The 14,762-nt window shown below is 39.4% G+C and overlaps 1 protein-coding gene across 2 annotated transcripts in view; it reads right to left on the bottom strand.

Annotated features, from left to right (window-relative positions):
- Nucleotides 1–14,762, bottom strand: part of slc4a3 (solute carrier family 4 member 3) — an 86,758-nt gene that overhangs the window by 5,400 nt on the left and 66,596 nt on the right. For both annotated transcript variants that reach the window (XM_023291237.3, XM_035957678.2), the window contains 10 exons: nucleotides 13,205–13,424; nucleotides 11,678–11,893; nucleotides 11,429–11,577; nucleotides 11,155–11,349; nucleotides 9,771–9,962; nucleotides 8,886–8,975; nucleotides 8,605–8,771; nucleotides 8,210–8,463; nucleotides 5,137–5,306; nucleotides 1,086–1,259 (listed from right to left, as the gene is read on the bottom strand). In XM_023291237.3, coding sequence (XP_023147005.2) covers nucleotides 1,086–1,259; nucleotides 5,137–5,306; nucleotides 8,210–8,463; nucleotides 8,605–8,771; nucleotides 8,886–8,975; nucleotides 9,771–9,962; nucleotides 11,155–11,349; nucleotides 11,429–11,577; nucleotides 11,678–11,893; nucleotides 13,205–13,424 — 1,827 coding nt within the window. The remainder of the gene's footprint in view (nucleotides 1–1,085; nucleotides 1,260–5,136; nucleotides 5,307–8,209; nucleotides 8,464–8,604; nucleotides 8,772–8,885; nucleotides 8,976–9,770; nucleotides 9,963–11,154; nucleotides 11,350–11,428; nucleotides 11,578–11,677; nucleotides 11,894–13,204; nucleotides 13,425–14,762) is intronic.

Below are 14,762 nucleotides of genomic sequence, written 5' to 3'. Positions count from 1 at the left end.
ATTTCAGTTCTAAAGTTCACATACTTGTTAATATAGGATGATTTATTTCTCAATAAATAAACCATTACTTTCACAAACTTTCAAGCACCCCTGTATTCCTTGGCAATATCATATTACAAAATTATCTCAACTAGCGATGGTCCAAATCAATTATTTCCACAAAACAAGTAAACAAACACATAAAGCTCATTAAAGTGCAACAATAATTTCTGCAATTCACTGGAATTTGATCCTTCTATGTGACTCCTATTGATCATTAAAATGATCCAATAAAGGAGTTTTCTATAGGTTCATGCGTTGGTCATGCTTAACAGTACCAGTGTGAAAACAAGAAAACCAGAACTAAAAGGCCACAATTTATGATTTTTCCCCTTGCTCTTTCATTGCTCTTTCATTGCTCTTTCATTGCTCTTCTTCCAAATACCAATCATCTGTGGTAGAACAAAGTAAGGCAAAGAAATAAAAACTGTGAAAAGATACATTTATTATCTGGTTCATACAAGGTTAAGGTTAGAAGGGTTGAGGGTTCTTACATCATAGACTCAATTTTGGTAATTTTACTTCATTTTAAGGTGGTTTGGGGGCAGTTCTACGGTGCCAGAGGTTCATGAGACCTTTGGATGACCACAACATGAATAGCGGTCAAGTTAAGCGCAAAGCTGTTTATCCTCGCTCTTAAAAAAAGGTTGACATTTTGGAAATGGAAGGTTTTAATCTTACAGTGATGACATGCATGGGTTTAGCAACTCTATCCAAGAAAACCTAAAACCCAGCTTCTGGAAGGACTACGAATCTTTGTCTGGTTAGAAACCCAGAGCAAAAAGAAATATTTGCCTATCATTTGAAAATATTTGTATGGGAAAGTCTTCCATGATCACAGAGCAGAAAATCATCAGGAATGTCAGGGGTGAAGTTCCTTTGTAGCTTTTCTTTAACAGAGGTTAGTACTAGACAGGCACAAAAACATGGCAACTTCCATCTAATGTTAAATTTGCTGTAAAATAAGTATCCCGAGGCGATGTGGGACTAGACGATGGTGGCAAGGTTTCAAACATTCCTGGAATCTCACTGCTACCCAAACCTACCGCCTGGAGCTCACGTTCCTCGAAGATCCTGGAGAGGATGAGGCGGCGCAGCGGCACCGTCATGATGAGGACGAAGGGGAACGCCAGCGAGGCCACAGTGGACTTCACTACCCACAGAGCCACGATGCATGCCAGCTGGATGATGGTGAACATGTTCATCCGCCATGTCTTCACCTGAAACAACACACATGCGGTGGTGACTGGGTTGAAAAGCTTTAAACCATAGGCCACAGCACAGACACACAGAGACACTCAAAGATGCATATAAAGACACATTAAACACACCACTCCCCAACAGTTTGCTTCCATAAAGAAAATCTTACATGTTTTTGGCTCCATCTAGTGGAAAACGCTGCATTTAGGCATTTGTGGAAAATGAGCAACAGAAACTGGGTTTTAAGTTATTCTTTCTTGGAATAAACATTAAAAAAATAAGAAAATGCAAATTCACTCATATTGGCTTTTAAAATATGGGACTGACGGTGAATTTCTTTTCAAGTCTCGGGCTGTACTGTAAGTTATGATGATATGTAATGATGCAGTGAATGATGAATGATTTTCTGAAGCGCCAGAAGAGATTTGGTGATCAATTTGTAAGGTTCTTGTTTTATTGTCTGACTAAACTAAATTAGGTTCTGCTAGGCGGGCATTTAGTCCGAAAACATAGCCCTGTGCTCTAAAAATCATTAAAGGGTCGGTTGGGTCATATTGTTTCAGGTACCGGTGGGACATGAAATACAGAGAGGTCCATGTGTAAAGTATGAATGTTTATCAGTAGGCAAAACACTGGAAAAATATCTATAACGGTGTGACACATCTCTTGAAAGGTATCACAAATTTATCTTTGGTTACTATGATTAAGAGGTAAGCAGGAGAAAGTTACAATGCACACAGCCACTCCATACAAACACATGAAAGATAGCGAGGCCTGTGTTTTTCAAAGCACAGTCATGATGACTGGAGTACTACTGTACAAAGTCTGGTGCCACAGTATGGAAACATCTTGACCAGGTTTCTAGTAGTCTGACTCACCAGATATACGCTACAGCCTTCCACTGTCTACTCATCTCAGGTGGCTTCGTCCTGCCTTCTCTTATCTGCGTGCTACCACATTTAACATCCCCTTTGCTATGGGAAACAACAACATGGTAGCAGTCTACGAAAATCTGGATGGTGCGGTAAGGCAGCGCTGCTAGTTTCTTCAGTGGATTATCAATTTCATTGACATCGCCCGTCTCCCTGCATGTAAAATGTTCCACCAAAACAATTCTACCTGTCACTATTTTGAGTGAACACTGAAGCCGCATCCTTCGCTTAGTTTCATCCAAGACAATTATAATTTGTTAAAGAAACAAGGTGGAGCGTTTTTTTTCCCCCTATAGCAGAATGAAAACAAAGGGCAGCCAGACTATTCTGTAATGCAAAACGGGCTGGTTAAATGAGAATAGGGTTCCACTGACAGCGTCCATCATCACCTACTACATCAAGACAATACTTCAGTGGTGAACCATGGAATGGTGACCTACACATTTGGATGAAAGTCACTGTAATGTTTGACAGCGGTAATGCAGAGGAAGCATAAAGTGTACTGTATTTTAACGATTAGATGTAAATTCAGCGCAGGGTGATAACTGAGGCCTGTACTGTGAAGCCAGTTCAAAACACCCAGGACATGTTATTGTTATCTGGCCTCACTAAACCTAATAACCACAGTCAGGCTAAGCAGCCTCATGAAGTCAGTTATCAACTTGTTCAGTCAACCCAGGGTTTATGAATCTATCTATGAGCGTGTTGACACAGGAGGGCCAGACAGGTCTAGAAAGATATATTTCTTACATAACGAACAAACTATAATCCTAAACCAATACGAGGCATAAAAATATAATACAGGCTAAAAGCAACACACACAGCTACTGCAGCCAAAGCACAATGACAGCTGGCAAAAACCATGTGAATGTGTAATGTCATCATTAAGGCATTAGTAGGACCTGGCTATAATTAAACTACAATTGTACTGTTATTACATTATTACTTTTTTAAAAATTTGTTGCTTATATACACTACTGTTCAAAAGTTCAGAGTCACTTAGAAATGTCCTTTATCTAGACATTGTTAATGTGGTAAATGACTATTCTAGCTCTAAATGGCTGATTTTTAATGGAATATCTTCATAGGGGTGCGGAGGCTCATTTCCAGCACCCATTACTCCTGTGTTCTAATGCTACATTGTGTTAGCTAGTGGTGTCTAATTGATGATTAGAAAACCCTTGTGCAATTACGTTAGCACATGAATAAAAGTGTGAGTTTTCATAGAAAACATGACATTGCCTGGGTGACCCAAAACTTTTAAACAGTAGCGTATAGCTTTTGTATATAGCATGTATGCCAATTTTAGCATGATGTTCTTTCAGCTGCAACATTGTTGCTAAAAACCAAATTTAAATTTGTTCAATTTAAATTAACAACAGTAAGTAGCTTGCAAATCTCATATGGTAAACAAGACTTTATTGCTTTATTGCTTTGTCCCAGTTTTGGGATATATCGCTATGCAAAGGCCTACAGAACAATGAAATTGCCTGCAGTCATGAGAATAAACAATAAAGCACGGAAGACTCACCTGAGAATCTCTCATATCTATGCTCATTAAAGAAAAAAAAGGGTTTACATGGACTCTATAAGTACTTTCCCTCCTCAAAGACCTTCTAACTGTGCATGGTCAGAGACCCCCAGGATCTTCAATTCAATTCAATTCAATTCAATTCAATTCAATTCAATTCAATTCAATTCAATTCAATTTTATTTATATAGCGCCAATTACAGTCAAATTGTCTCGAGACGCTTTACAGAACCCATATGCCTGACCCCCAGAGCAAGCCAAAAGGCGACAGTGGCAAGGAAAACACCCTTTTAACAGGGAAAAAAACCTCGAGCAGAACCCGGCTCTAATGTGGGGGGACCCATCTGCCTGCTGGCCGGGCGGGTTGAGAGGGACAGAAGAAGTAGAGAGGTAGAGATAGAGGGGTAGAGGTAGAGATAGAGGGATACAGATAGAGGGGTAGAGATAGAGAGGTGGGGGGGTGGGACACAAGGACCATAAAACACAACCACACATCTGAAGCATCCAGCATCCAGCTCTGGGACCAGGGACACTCGGAGAAAGGACACAGAAAGAAACAGAGTGAATGTAATGCAATAATGGTATATATAGTAAATACATAGGTAGTTAGAGAAGGGCTCAGTGCATCCAGAGAGGTTCCCCAGCAGCCTAGGCCTATAGCAGCATAACTAGGGGCAAACTAAAGGGACGTCAAGAGGGGAAGTCAGTTGTGCAAATGAAAACACCAGCTCACCCCGTCAGGGTCACCCAGTCAGCCCTAACTATAAGCTTTGTCGAAAAGGAAGGTTTTAAGCCTGGTCTTAAAAATAGAGAGGGTGTCCGCCTCCCGAACCCAAACTGGGAGCTGGTTCCACAGGAGAGGTGCCTGATAACTGAAGGCTCTAGGAACAACAAGTACTATTTTGCAAGAGAACCGGTTGGTCAATAGGTGGTTCTCTTACTCTGAAGCAGATTAAGTGTATAGCATAATTTATGTGAAAATAAGTAAGAAAGTAAGATGTGAACCAGCATCATAGCCCAGTCCTGAAAACCCAGAGTTAAACCTGAAGTTACCTCGCTACCCCCAAGTTCTACTTCATCAGGCAGCCAGAAATGAAACTATTTATCCTCAGCTGTTGAAGTAACTGTCAGCTTGGGGTCCAAACTTCTGCAACTCTCATAATAACGCTGAATGATGAGGCTACTCTTTCAAAACTAAGCTAAAAACCAAAACTCTGTACCAGAATAGTGGTGTTTAGTAATGTTTTTTACAGGAGAGTGTCCTTATTCTGAGATGTTCTGTTATGTCTCTCACTCTTCAACATCCCAGTCTGTGTGTTTTTTTTCCATACTGACTGAAGTAACTCAAAAGTTCAGGGTGGATGAAGTTTGCTGGATTCAGTGTCTCTGTCCTCCCACTGACAACAGAGACCATGTAAACATTGTTATTGTTACCTTGGTGACGTAGATGTGGTCAGGGTGGTGCTTGGCAGGCGTCACCATGAGTGTAATACGTTCATAGAGCTGGATGCCCGTCAGAGAGGTGACCCCCATGTACAGGAAGATACCAAAGAGAACAGCCAGAGGGATGAGGCGGAGCATATCGGTCATCACTATGGACATACCTGATGGGCAAAGAGGGGTTAAAAGGGAAGCTTTTACACGATATTTCTGTTTTATTTTTAATGCTGCACACATGTATAATAATTTTCAACTGTGGAGAAAATTATTCATTCGACAAGGGAACGGCCCTTAAAAACAAACACACTGTCAGTGCCGTTTATTTGAAACACATTCCCTGTTCTGATGCCCTGGTCGAAACCCTCTCTGGGGTAATCCAAAAAGTCTCGCTCCTAATCCAAACAGCACTTCAATCAAACAAAAGCTCAAGCACCATGATGACTCACTATGGTTGTATACAAAACTGGATCAAACTCTACTTAAGGCTGCTTTGGGAGCCCTACCTTAATCGAAACAAGACATTCAACTGGCAAACAGCACAAGCAAGAGGATAAAAACAATCCTGCGATGTTCGACGCTGCATTTCGAATCGAGTTTTCATTTGGAATAGCGACGGCTTCGGTTCATTTCGAAGACAATTTGTAAACAGAATGTAAAATCATTTTAAGCTGTAGCAGAGGCTGAGTCATACTTCATGAATGTCTAGACATGCAGGAGCTGCAGAAGTGCCACTCTGTACCTTCCAGCTCATGTTTGCCTCTCATAACAACTACTTGCCAGGAAATTCCACCACTGTAATTAATGTTGTGTAAAAAATACACACACATATATATTTTTTATTTATTTATTTATTTATTTATTTATATATATATATATATATATATATATATATATATATATATATATATATATATATATATATATATATATATATATATATATATATATATATATATATATATATATATATATATATATATATATATATATATATATATATATATATATATATATAAAAACCCTGCAGCCCCAAAACAAAATACTGTAACTATTCTGGAATTGGCCAGTAGTTAAGATTCCTCTTTATCTCTTCCAGGTGCACTGTTGTGTGTTGCTCAGATTTATCTGTTGTGAATTGTAATGAAAGTACCACCACTTTTTGTGGAACTCAGACTTTTCTTGATTAATTACAGATACATTTGCGGTTATGGAAAGTAATAGTAATTACATAATGGGTCTGAAAAGGAGCATTCCACCAACCAATTAACTGTTCCCTGAGCACTGTTACTGCCTTAGTTACTGTTGCTTCACCTGTCAAGCTTTCCGCTCCTGCACAAAACATATGCAGTTTACAAAGATAATGGTGGCAGAACGACCTCTCAGCATTGAATCACTGTCATCGATAAATCAGCAGGTCTCTACTTTCACACAGGAAGCCACAGTAAAGCAGGATTCTTAGTCTGAGGTTTTCAGCTGTGTTGGTTGGAATCTACTCCTCACTGACTGCTTCTAGCTTACTTGTTTTGAAATAAGAATCCTGTAAAATAGCTTTAAGTATGTATGTGATGGTGGCATACATGGTGTTGTGTGACAAGAGGAAAAACCAACATCATCCAGGCAAAAAGTCAGCAGCCTCAGCAGTTCATGATCCACATATGAGACACTGAAGTAAATGAAGAAACTTATTTATGTTTTGTAGGTCAGATGTACTGGTGTTCAAAGAAAATGCATCACCCCTTACAATTGTAATTGTGTGAATAACCTGAATATATGAAAATATTTCTTTTATATTGCATCAGATAGCATTTTATGTGTAGGTGATGATGTAACATTGCATCAGCTGTTACTTTCAGCCATATAAGCTCAGCATGAGTTATAGTCATCTCAGGATGGCGCCTGCTGAACTTTTTTCATTTCATTTTCCATTCAAAGTAACCTTAGGAGAGGGGGGGCATCATTGGCGCCATGACTAAGTCTGCAGGCAGCAGCAGACACCATCTGCATCCTCATCAGCAACATCAAGCAGCAACATCCAAAAAAGTGCACCATGGCTTTGGTTCCAGCAGCAGAACAGACTCGCCCACTTAAAGGCCCAGGGCAGGCTGCTCACAACAGGTAGAGACTGGCAGCTCCCTGGACACCATTGTAGCCACCACACTAAAGCCTGACATGGGTGTAATGCCTCTGGAAACCATGCAAGTTTGCTGGGAGCTTATTGTCTCCTGGAGAGAATGAATGGAGGAGGCACAAGGAAGAAAGAGAGCCAGGTATTTATATGTGGTAGCTGAGTGTTGTGGAATGGATACGTTTTGGGGGCTGCAACGTCATGATCGGCGAACAGTTGTCTGTCTGTTAGCAACAGATGGATTTGGATGAAGTTTCCAGGGAAGGTCACAAAATAGTTATAGTCTGGATCCACGGATTTGCTAGATTCTGTATCATTGCGAGATAGCGGCATGGCGTCACTCTAACAATGACTACAAGTGAACACTACATCAGCTGCTGGCCGACGATCGCATGATTGCGATCCTACTACAAATCAACCGATGTGGACTTATCAGGACTTATTCATTGGAAATGTTACAAGGAGCAATTAATTAAATTGTGGGGGTGTTTCCGAGTCCCATCAATTCCTGCTGCCCGCTACATATTTAGGTCACGCGATTCGTACATAATGTACACATGCATAACACACTCCTGTGCTCAGCGCGAGGTAGTTTTGTTTGCGGGTACATCTATATTAAATGGTCACATTCTATGGTGCCGTGATTTCTGACACAAAGTTTTTCAAGATTTCAGCCGTCGGAAATGATACAATGACTGAGCAGCCTTGCCAGAGTACTGTGCTCTCTGAGTGCTTTTCTGGTTCACATTTAGTTCTGTTTTCTGGCTTATTGAGACTTTGAGTATTACTCCAAAAGAACCTCTTGCACAACTTTATGGCATGTGCAGGAAAACAAATCTTGAAAGGCGTGCCTGCCTAACTGCAGCTGCTAAGCTAAATTTGACAGTAGCTTTTCAGGGCTGGTTTTGTAGACCAGTCCTTTCTTTCCTTTCCTTTCCTTACCAACAAGAACAGCCACCAGAAGCCCGGTCAGCCTCTGTTCTTTCACCTCCTGGATCATTGGCTTTTCGCCGGGAGCCGTGGCCTTGCTCATGACCGTGAGTGCATTGACATGAGTGACAGAGCGCACCGTGGCTGCAGTGAGCCACGGCAGGCCGAACAGCGGGCAGATAGCACCGAGGATAACAATGAGCAGGAGATCCAGGTGGAAGCCGGAACCTTTAACCAGACGACGCTCCTTCTTACTGACTATTAATCTGAGAGATTGGAGAAACAACAGGAAAATTTTTAAAATACTAATGCTGAGAAAGACAATTCAGAAAGCATACACTTTACTATTACACACACATGCTCTACACCTAGTACGATAAAGCTGTAGACAATCATAGTTTACGCACGAAGTGATTTGAGTTTCCATGAAGATGAGAATGAAGACAAGAAGGGCAGGGACAACAGACGCTCCCATCATCCAGGTTGGAAAAGGTTGCTTGTCACCAAAGGGACTGATGAACCAGCCTCTCTTGTCAGGGGAGGTGACTGAAAATCCTGATGGCACATTGAGTTTCTAAAAGTAAAAACAGTCATGCTTCAGCAGTGAAAAAAGGCACAGATTTATTAGAACTTTAATCAAATGCAGCTAAACTGTTGCTGTGGCTAAGATGATTGACAGTGAAGTTACCTGTGTGTAAGTGTCAGTAATTGAGTAATCCACCAGAACCGAAACTAAGATTGAGATCGGGATGCCAAAGTCACCAATAATTCTTCTGGCCTGCGGATATCGAGAAAGCAAATGATAAATAAAGTAGAAATGCATCATAATGCCCAATAAGACAGTTTACAGCAGTATGAGACAATGATTAAGCAGAAAAAGGGAATATTTACTCTGGGTGCCTTGATATGACCGATATAAACTGTTTTCAAAACAATCCCTTTGCTATTTAGAACTTCTGAACTGAAAATTGACACAAGCAACAGAATTTATGGTGGCTAAAATTAAAGCTTGAGGCATTATTTGCAGTTTCTGCTATACTGGAAAATTTGAATTTAGACAGCTGAAAAACATTCCTGTCTCAAGTTTCTTTGTAGCTATGCTGGAAACATCATATAATCATCCAAACTGAAACAATGAACTGCATTTGAAAGGAAAAAATTCAACACATAAAGGGATTTTTTTTATATATAAGGTATGTTGGCAATACACATTAAGCATTATCTTTTTTTCCCCGACGACAATGGATTAAAAGGTAGCCTGAGGATTTTTTCTTTTTTTTAACACTAGTGCTAAAGAGCAATGTTTCATGAAGTGGTGCTGGTTCTGTTAGTACAGTATGTCAAGACATGTATGAGCAAGATGTGACATGGATCTCTGCAGAAGATTTTAAATTTTTCTACAGCAGTTAGTGGCAGCAATGTTCAAAAAGGCATCCGTGTTTAGGGGAAACAAAATGCATTGCATACATTTGTTAGGTTTCTCTTGGTGCAATTTTAGGAGAAATATCAATAGGGTGTCTTAACATTCCCAAAATAAGCTCAACTGTTGGAAATAAAACTTTAAAGAGATTACCTTGCCACCTAAAAACCGACTGTTTCTGAACTTCCTGAGGAAGAATGCCACGAAGAAAGTGCCCATCATGAGCACTAAAGACAAAAGAGCAGTGTTGGGCTGGTTGAAGACAGGATCACCAAAATTTTGCATCTCAGCAGTCGGGTTGAAGTCGGAGGGGTACAATGCCATCAGTGGATGTTCCCTAAACACCTAAAAACAAGAAGAGAGTCTCAAGTTGTTTATATTAACTGGGTATGTTGGCTTGTTGCACATATGATAGGGGTAGGATTAAACCCAATTATTTGATCTAACAGTTGTGAACAAAAGCCTACATACAGTTGTAAAGACCATGCATATTCATGGTATCCAATGACTCTTATACCTCTTAATTTTCTATGACAGAATCCTTGAAACACAACACATCTGTCACACACACAAAGAAAAACAAAAAGAACAGAAAAGAAAATTATGCACTTTGGTTCTTTCATCGATTTTTTTTAGCTTCTCTAGAAATATGACAAAATCTGTTGGGTCAAAAATATACATACAATAATGCAAGTATTTGGTTAAATATCCCTTGGCCATTTTCACCTCAGCTGGGTGCTTTTGGTAGCTATCTGCAAGCTTTTGGTTGTATCTTTGGTCACTGCTCCTGACAGAATTGGTGCAGCTCAGCTAAATTTGTTGGCTTTCAGACACAGACATATTTCTTCATCGTGGTCCACAGGCTTTTGGTTGATTTTAAGTCAGGACTTAAACCCCAACAGTTGTTGTTTGCACACATGCTTCTGGGATCTGTAGTTGCTTTGAAATTGATTCAAATGACTTTCCTGACTTTTTAAAGTCAAAGATTACAACTACAACTATAGTGTTTGATTCTGAGTGGATCAAATGATCCCTAATTCAATTGGCTCTGAGGAGTCACCAGCTGTAGTCAATTGTAATTACTCACAAGAAGTCACAAGAAGCGACTAAATAAACTTGATTAATGGAATTTTCTACATCACCAAAACTGATAATTGAAGTTGCTGTTAGTATATTTTTGACACAGCAGAGTTTGTAATATTTCCAGAAGATCCATAACAAATCTATGAAAGAACCAATATGCATGATTGTTTTTGCGACAAAGACATGTGTTTTAATGATTCCACCACAGAAAATTAAAACCTGTAGGAGTCAGTAGAAACACAGCACTGCTATGATATACGTGGTCTTCACAAATGTATGGAAAACTCTGTTCACAGCTGTGTAAACACCGTGCAATAAATTTAATTAAATGAGGAGAAAACAGATACTGAGGAATTCTTCTGGTATCCTCGAATGGAGAATAATGCATATTAAGTGTTTTTGCTGGTTAAATTCTTTTAGAGTTTTGTGTGTTGTCAGATATTTGGGTAGTTACCTTGATGAGCTTAGAGAAAGTCTCATAAATGAAGATGAGGGAGATAAGGAAGGCAAAAATCTCCTGGGTAAAAGGTGAGATGTAGCGGACAAGGAAACTGCCCTCTGCTGCCACAATCACCAGAACAATGAAGATGAGCCAGAAACCGATCCACACTCGAGCAGTCAGATACTCAAAGTTTTGGGCCTGACAGAACTGAACGACAAGACGTGTTAGTTACCTGACCAGTTACTTTATGTAAAGTGTACGTTTACTATGTGTTCAGTTAAAGTACCTTGTAGAAGGCTTCTTCAAACACCAGTAAGGGTCCTGAGAAGCCGATGATGAGAAGTGGCTGACCAGCAAGCAACGAGAATATAACTCCAAGAGCTGCAGTAGAAACAATGAGCTCAGTCACTCCCATCATGCCGTCTGTTTTCTCCCCTGTATGTGCAAATAGTCACAAAGACATAGATAACTTAGATTAAGTATAACTGTGACATGGAATCCAGTTTTCTTCATGTTGTTTGGAGTTTGAGTTTACCCAGCAGGCCTCCGAATGTAATCGTGGGTGACAGCGCGGCAAAATAGATGAAGATGACGGCCGCGATGCACTGCATGTCCAGAGCATCTTTTAGGTCGCTGACATAGTGTGGGTAGCGCCGACGGATGTCATGGATCAGGCCTCCGAATGGGATCCCTGAGCGCTTTAATGGGTCCACTTCCTGGTCTCCCTCCTCTTCCTCCTCCGGACTCACCTCTGGAAGAGTTAACACAGGTTTCATCACACAAAGGAACTACTCCTGAGCATAACAATTAACATTAAGGCCACAATCTGAAATGCAAGTCTAAACCCCACAAACAAAAACTAGACTGCAACTCACAATCACCCTACACCATAGATTTTTCCATGGAAAGACCGAAACTAACTAAAGAGACTTTACATGTTTCTTTAATACCATGATTAGTGTGTATTAATACGCTGAACTTAGGCTCCAACAAATGAACCAATCACTCTTGCCTGAGTGAGTTTGGTTGAAAATGAGTGTATACCTGTTTGTGGAACTCATTGTGCGTGTGCTTGTTTTTTTTTTTTTTTTGGTTTTTTTTTTTTAAAGAATCTTTATATTTATACACTACCAGTCAAAAATTTGGACACACCTTCTCATTTAATGTTTTTTTTTGTTTAAATTATCATGAATATTTACATCATAGATTCTCACTGAAGGCATCAAAACTATGAATGAACTCATATGGAATTATGTAATAAACAAAAAAGTGTGAAATAAGTCAAAACATGTTTTATATTTTAGATTCTTCAAAATAGCCACCCTTTACTTTGATTACAGCTTTGCACACTCTTGACATTCTCTGTATGAGCTTCATGAGGTAGTCACCTGAAATAGTTTTCACTTCACAGGTGTGCCTTGTCAAGGTTAATTTGTGGAATTTCTTGCCTTCTTAATGGGGTTGGGACCTCAGTTGTGTTGTACAGAAGTCAAGTTGGTGCACAGTTGACAGCCCTATTCATCAGCTGCTAGAATCCATATTATGGCAAGAACCAATCAGCGAAGTAAAGAGAAATGACAGTCCATCATTACTTTAAGAACTGAAAACTTTTGACTGGTGGTGTAACCTGTTTTCAAAGATTTATGTCCTTAGTGGAAACCAGTGGGCTTTGGGTTGAGCACCACAGACGAGGAGAAAAGTCAGAGTATTAAGTATTTAAATGGACTATTGCCATGTCTGGTTTGTTTTAAAAGATCTCTTTCCCCATATTTACGCTATAAATGCCAATACCTTCCTTTCTGCACCAGAGATGGTTTCATGTAATTTGTAAATCTACTCCAGGTGCAATAGTAATTTTCTTCTTGTTTTCTGGCTGTAAAAATTATTCACAGCTATTTTTTAGAAACTCAAATGCAAGGAATGGGCTGCACAGGATTTAAAACCATCTATGTGTGAGTGCATAGCTGTAAAACTCTTGATTTACAGAATCAGAAGTGCCTCCTTCAAACATAGTAAATGTTTTTGTTTTTTTTTTCCTGGAAAAAATGACTTGACAGAGCACCTTTGTTGTCCTGCTCCAATCCAAATGAGGACTGCTGCTTCTTGAGCTCTCTTTCCTTTCTCTTGCGCAGCATCTGCTTCTGGAAGTCAGCCACTGTCTTCAGGAGGTCTTTGCCCTCCACGTCGGAGGGTGGAATGACAATGCTGCAGTCCAAGAATTCATTGATACCATTCAGGAGGTCCTGTCTATCGTCAGCAAAGTAGGCCACTTCATGGAAGTTCTACAACAAAACACAACTGAATGTCAGCACCAGAATGCCAACTGCAGGCAAGTCAAGCTAAGAAGTGGGTTTATTGTCATTATTTCTCTAATTTTAGACTCCATTTTACAATACAAGAATAATTTTCTGGGCTGTCCTTTATGTAAGAAAAGAAAAAATGATGAGTTTTAAAGCCTTGCAGTAAAGATTCTGACTTTTTTGAATTTGTACACAAAATGGTATAATAATAAATAGAATCATCCATAATATGTGCTTCTTTGTTTTTTTTGAATGAGTTCTTCAGAGTCACATGAGCGAACCATGTTGTATAATACTTGTCTGATCTGCCTCTGAACCCCAAAACCCACCAGCAGGTGTGAAAGGCATGTTATCTTTACAAAATCTGTAAAAATGCAGCATTTATCAGAGACAGAAACTGTAAAATGGAATAAATTATTGGATATTCAACATTTTGACAGTCCTCAAACTAATCATGTGTGACATGGAATTCTGTCGGCAAACCTAAGCCTTAAATTGCCATCTCCCATTAAAATCGTATTATTCTACATGTCTGATTTAAGAATTGGCCCTACCATTGGCACTAATGAGAACCTGTAAAAGACAAAAGATTCTGCCCTCCTCAGTGCAACCAAGAAGCTATTAGTCACCCCACTGTGAATAACAGTCACATGATTAAAAATCTAGGGATTATTTGGCTGATTTGCAGGCAGTGCTTACACACCACAGAGAGAAGACTACTATGGAACACATTTATAATATAAGAAGCAAAATATCAATATTACCTAAAGCCTAAAGGGGGTAATAGTAACACCTGTGGGCATTTGGAAAAAATACTGTACATGAAAGAACTAACTATCTATCTAGCTGTTTTTCAGCTGTGGTTGTACTGTTTCCATGGATATCCAGGGTTTTATACTGCAGTGAGTGAGCCCTCAGGGAGAAAATATGTATGGAGTGCAAACACACATAAAAATCGCTTGGATTCAGAAGGTTAATAAATGGGTCACTCCAGAATTGGAGGACATTTTACGTCCCACCCATCAAATTTCAAATAATTCATGTACAAAATACTAAAATGTGCAGTTTTTATGTAAATTTACTTGTCCTGAGACCAAATCTAAAAAAAAAAAAAAAAACTAGGAGAAAAGAATGTTTGAAAATATTTACAAAAAAAAAAAATAAGTTTGGAGGTCCCCCTAAAATGACATTTTTCTCTTGTCCCTCCCCCTGATGACTAAATTGAATCCCATATGTTACTGCAAACGCACAGCAGGTGTACAGATGTCACAGACTCACTAAAATCAGAATATAACAGTGAAATGACCGAGTTATTGAGAT

Source organism: Amphiprion ocellaris, chromosome 11 (assembly GCF_022539595.1).
Source record: "Amphiprion ocellaris isolate individual 3 ecotype Okinawa chromosome 11, ASM2253959v1, whole genome shotgun sequence".
Taxonomy (NCBI): Eukaryota; Metazoa; Chordata; class Actinopteri; family Pomacentridae; genus Amphiprion; species Amphiprion ocellaris.
The sequence above is the reverse complement of the archived record's forward strand: the minus strand, read 5'-3'. Positions and strand labels throughout refer to the sequence as shown.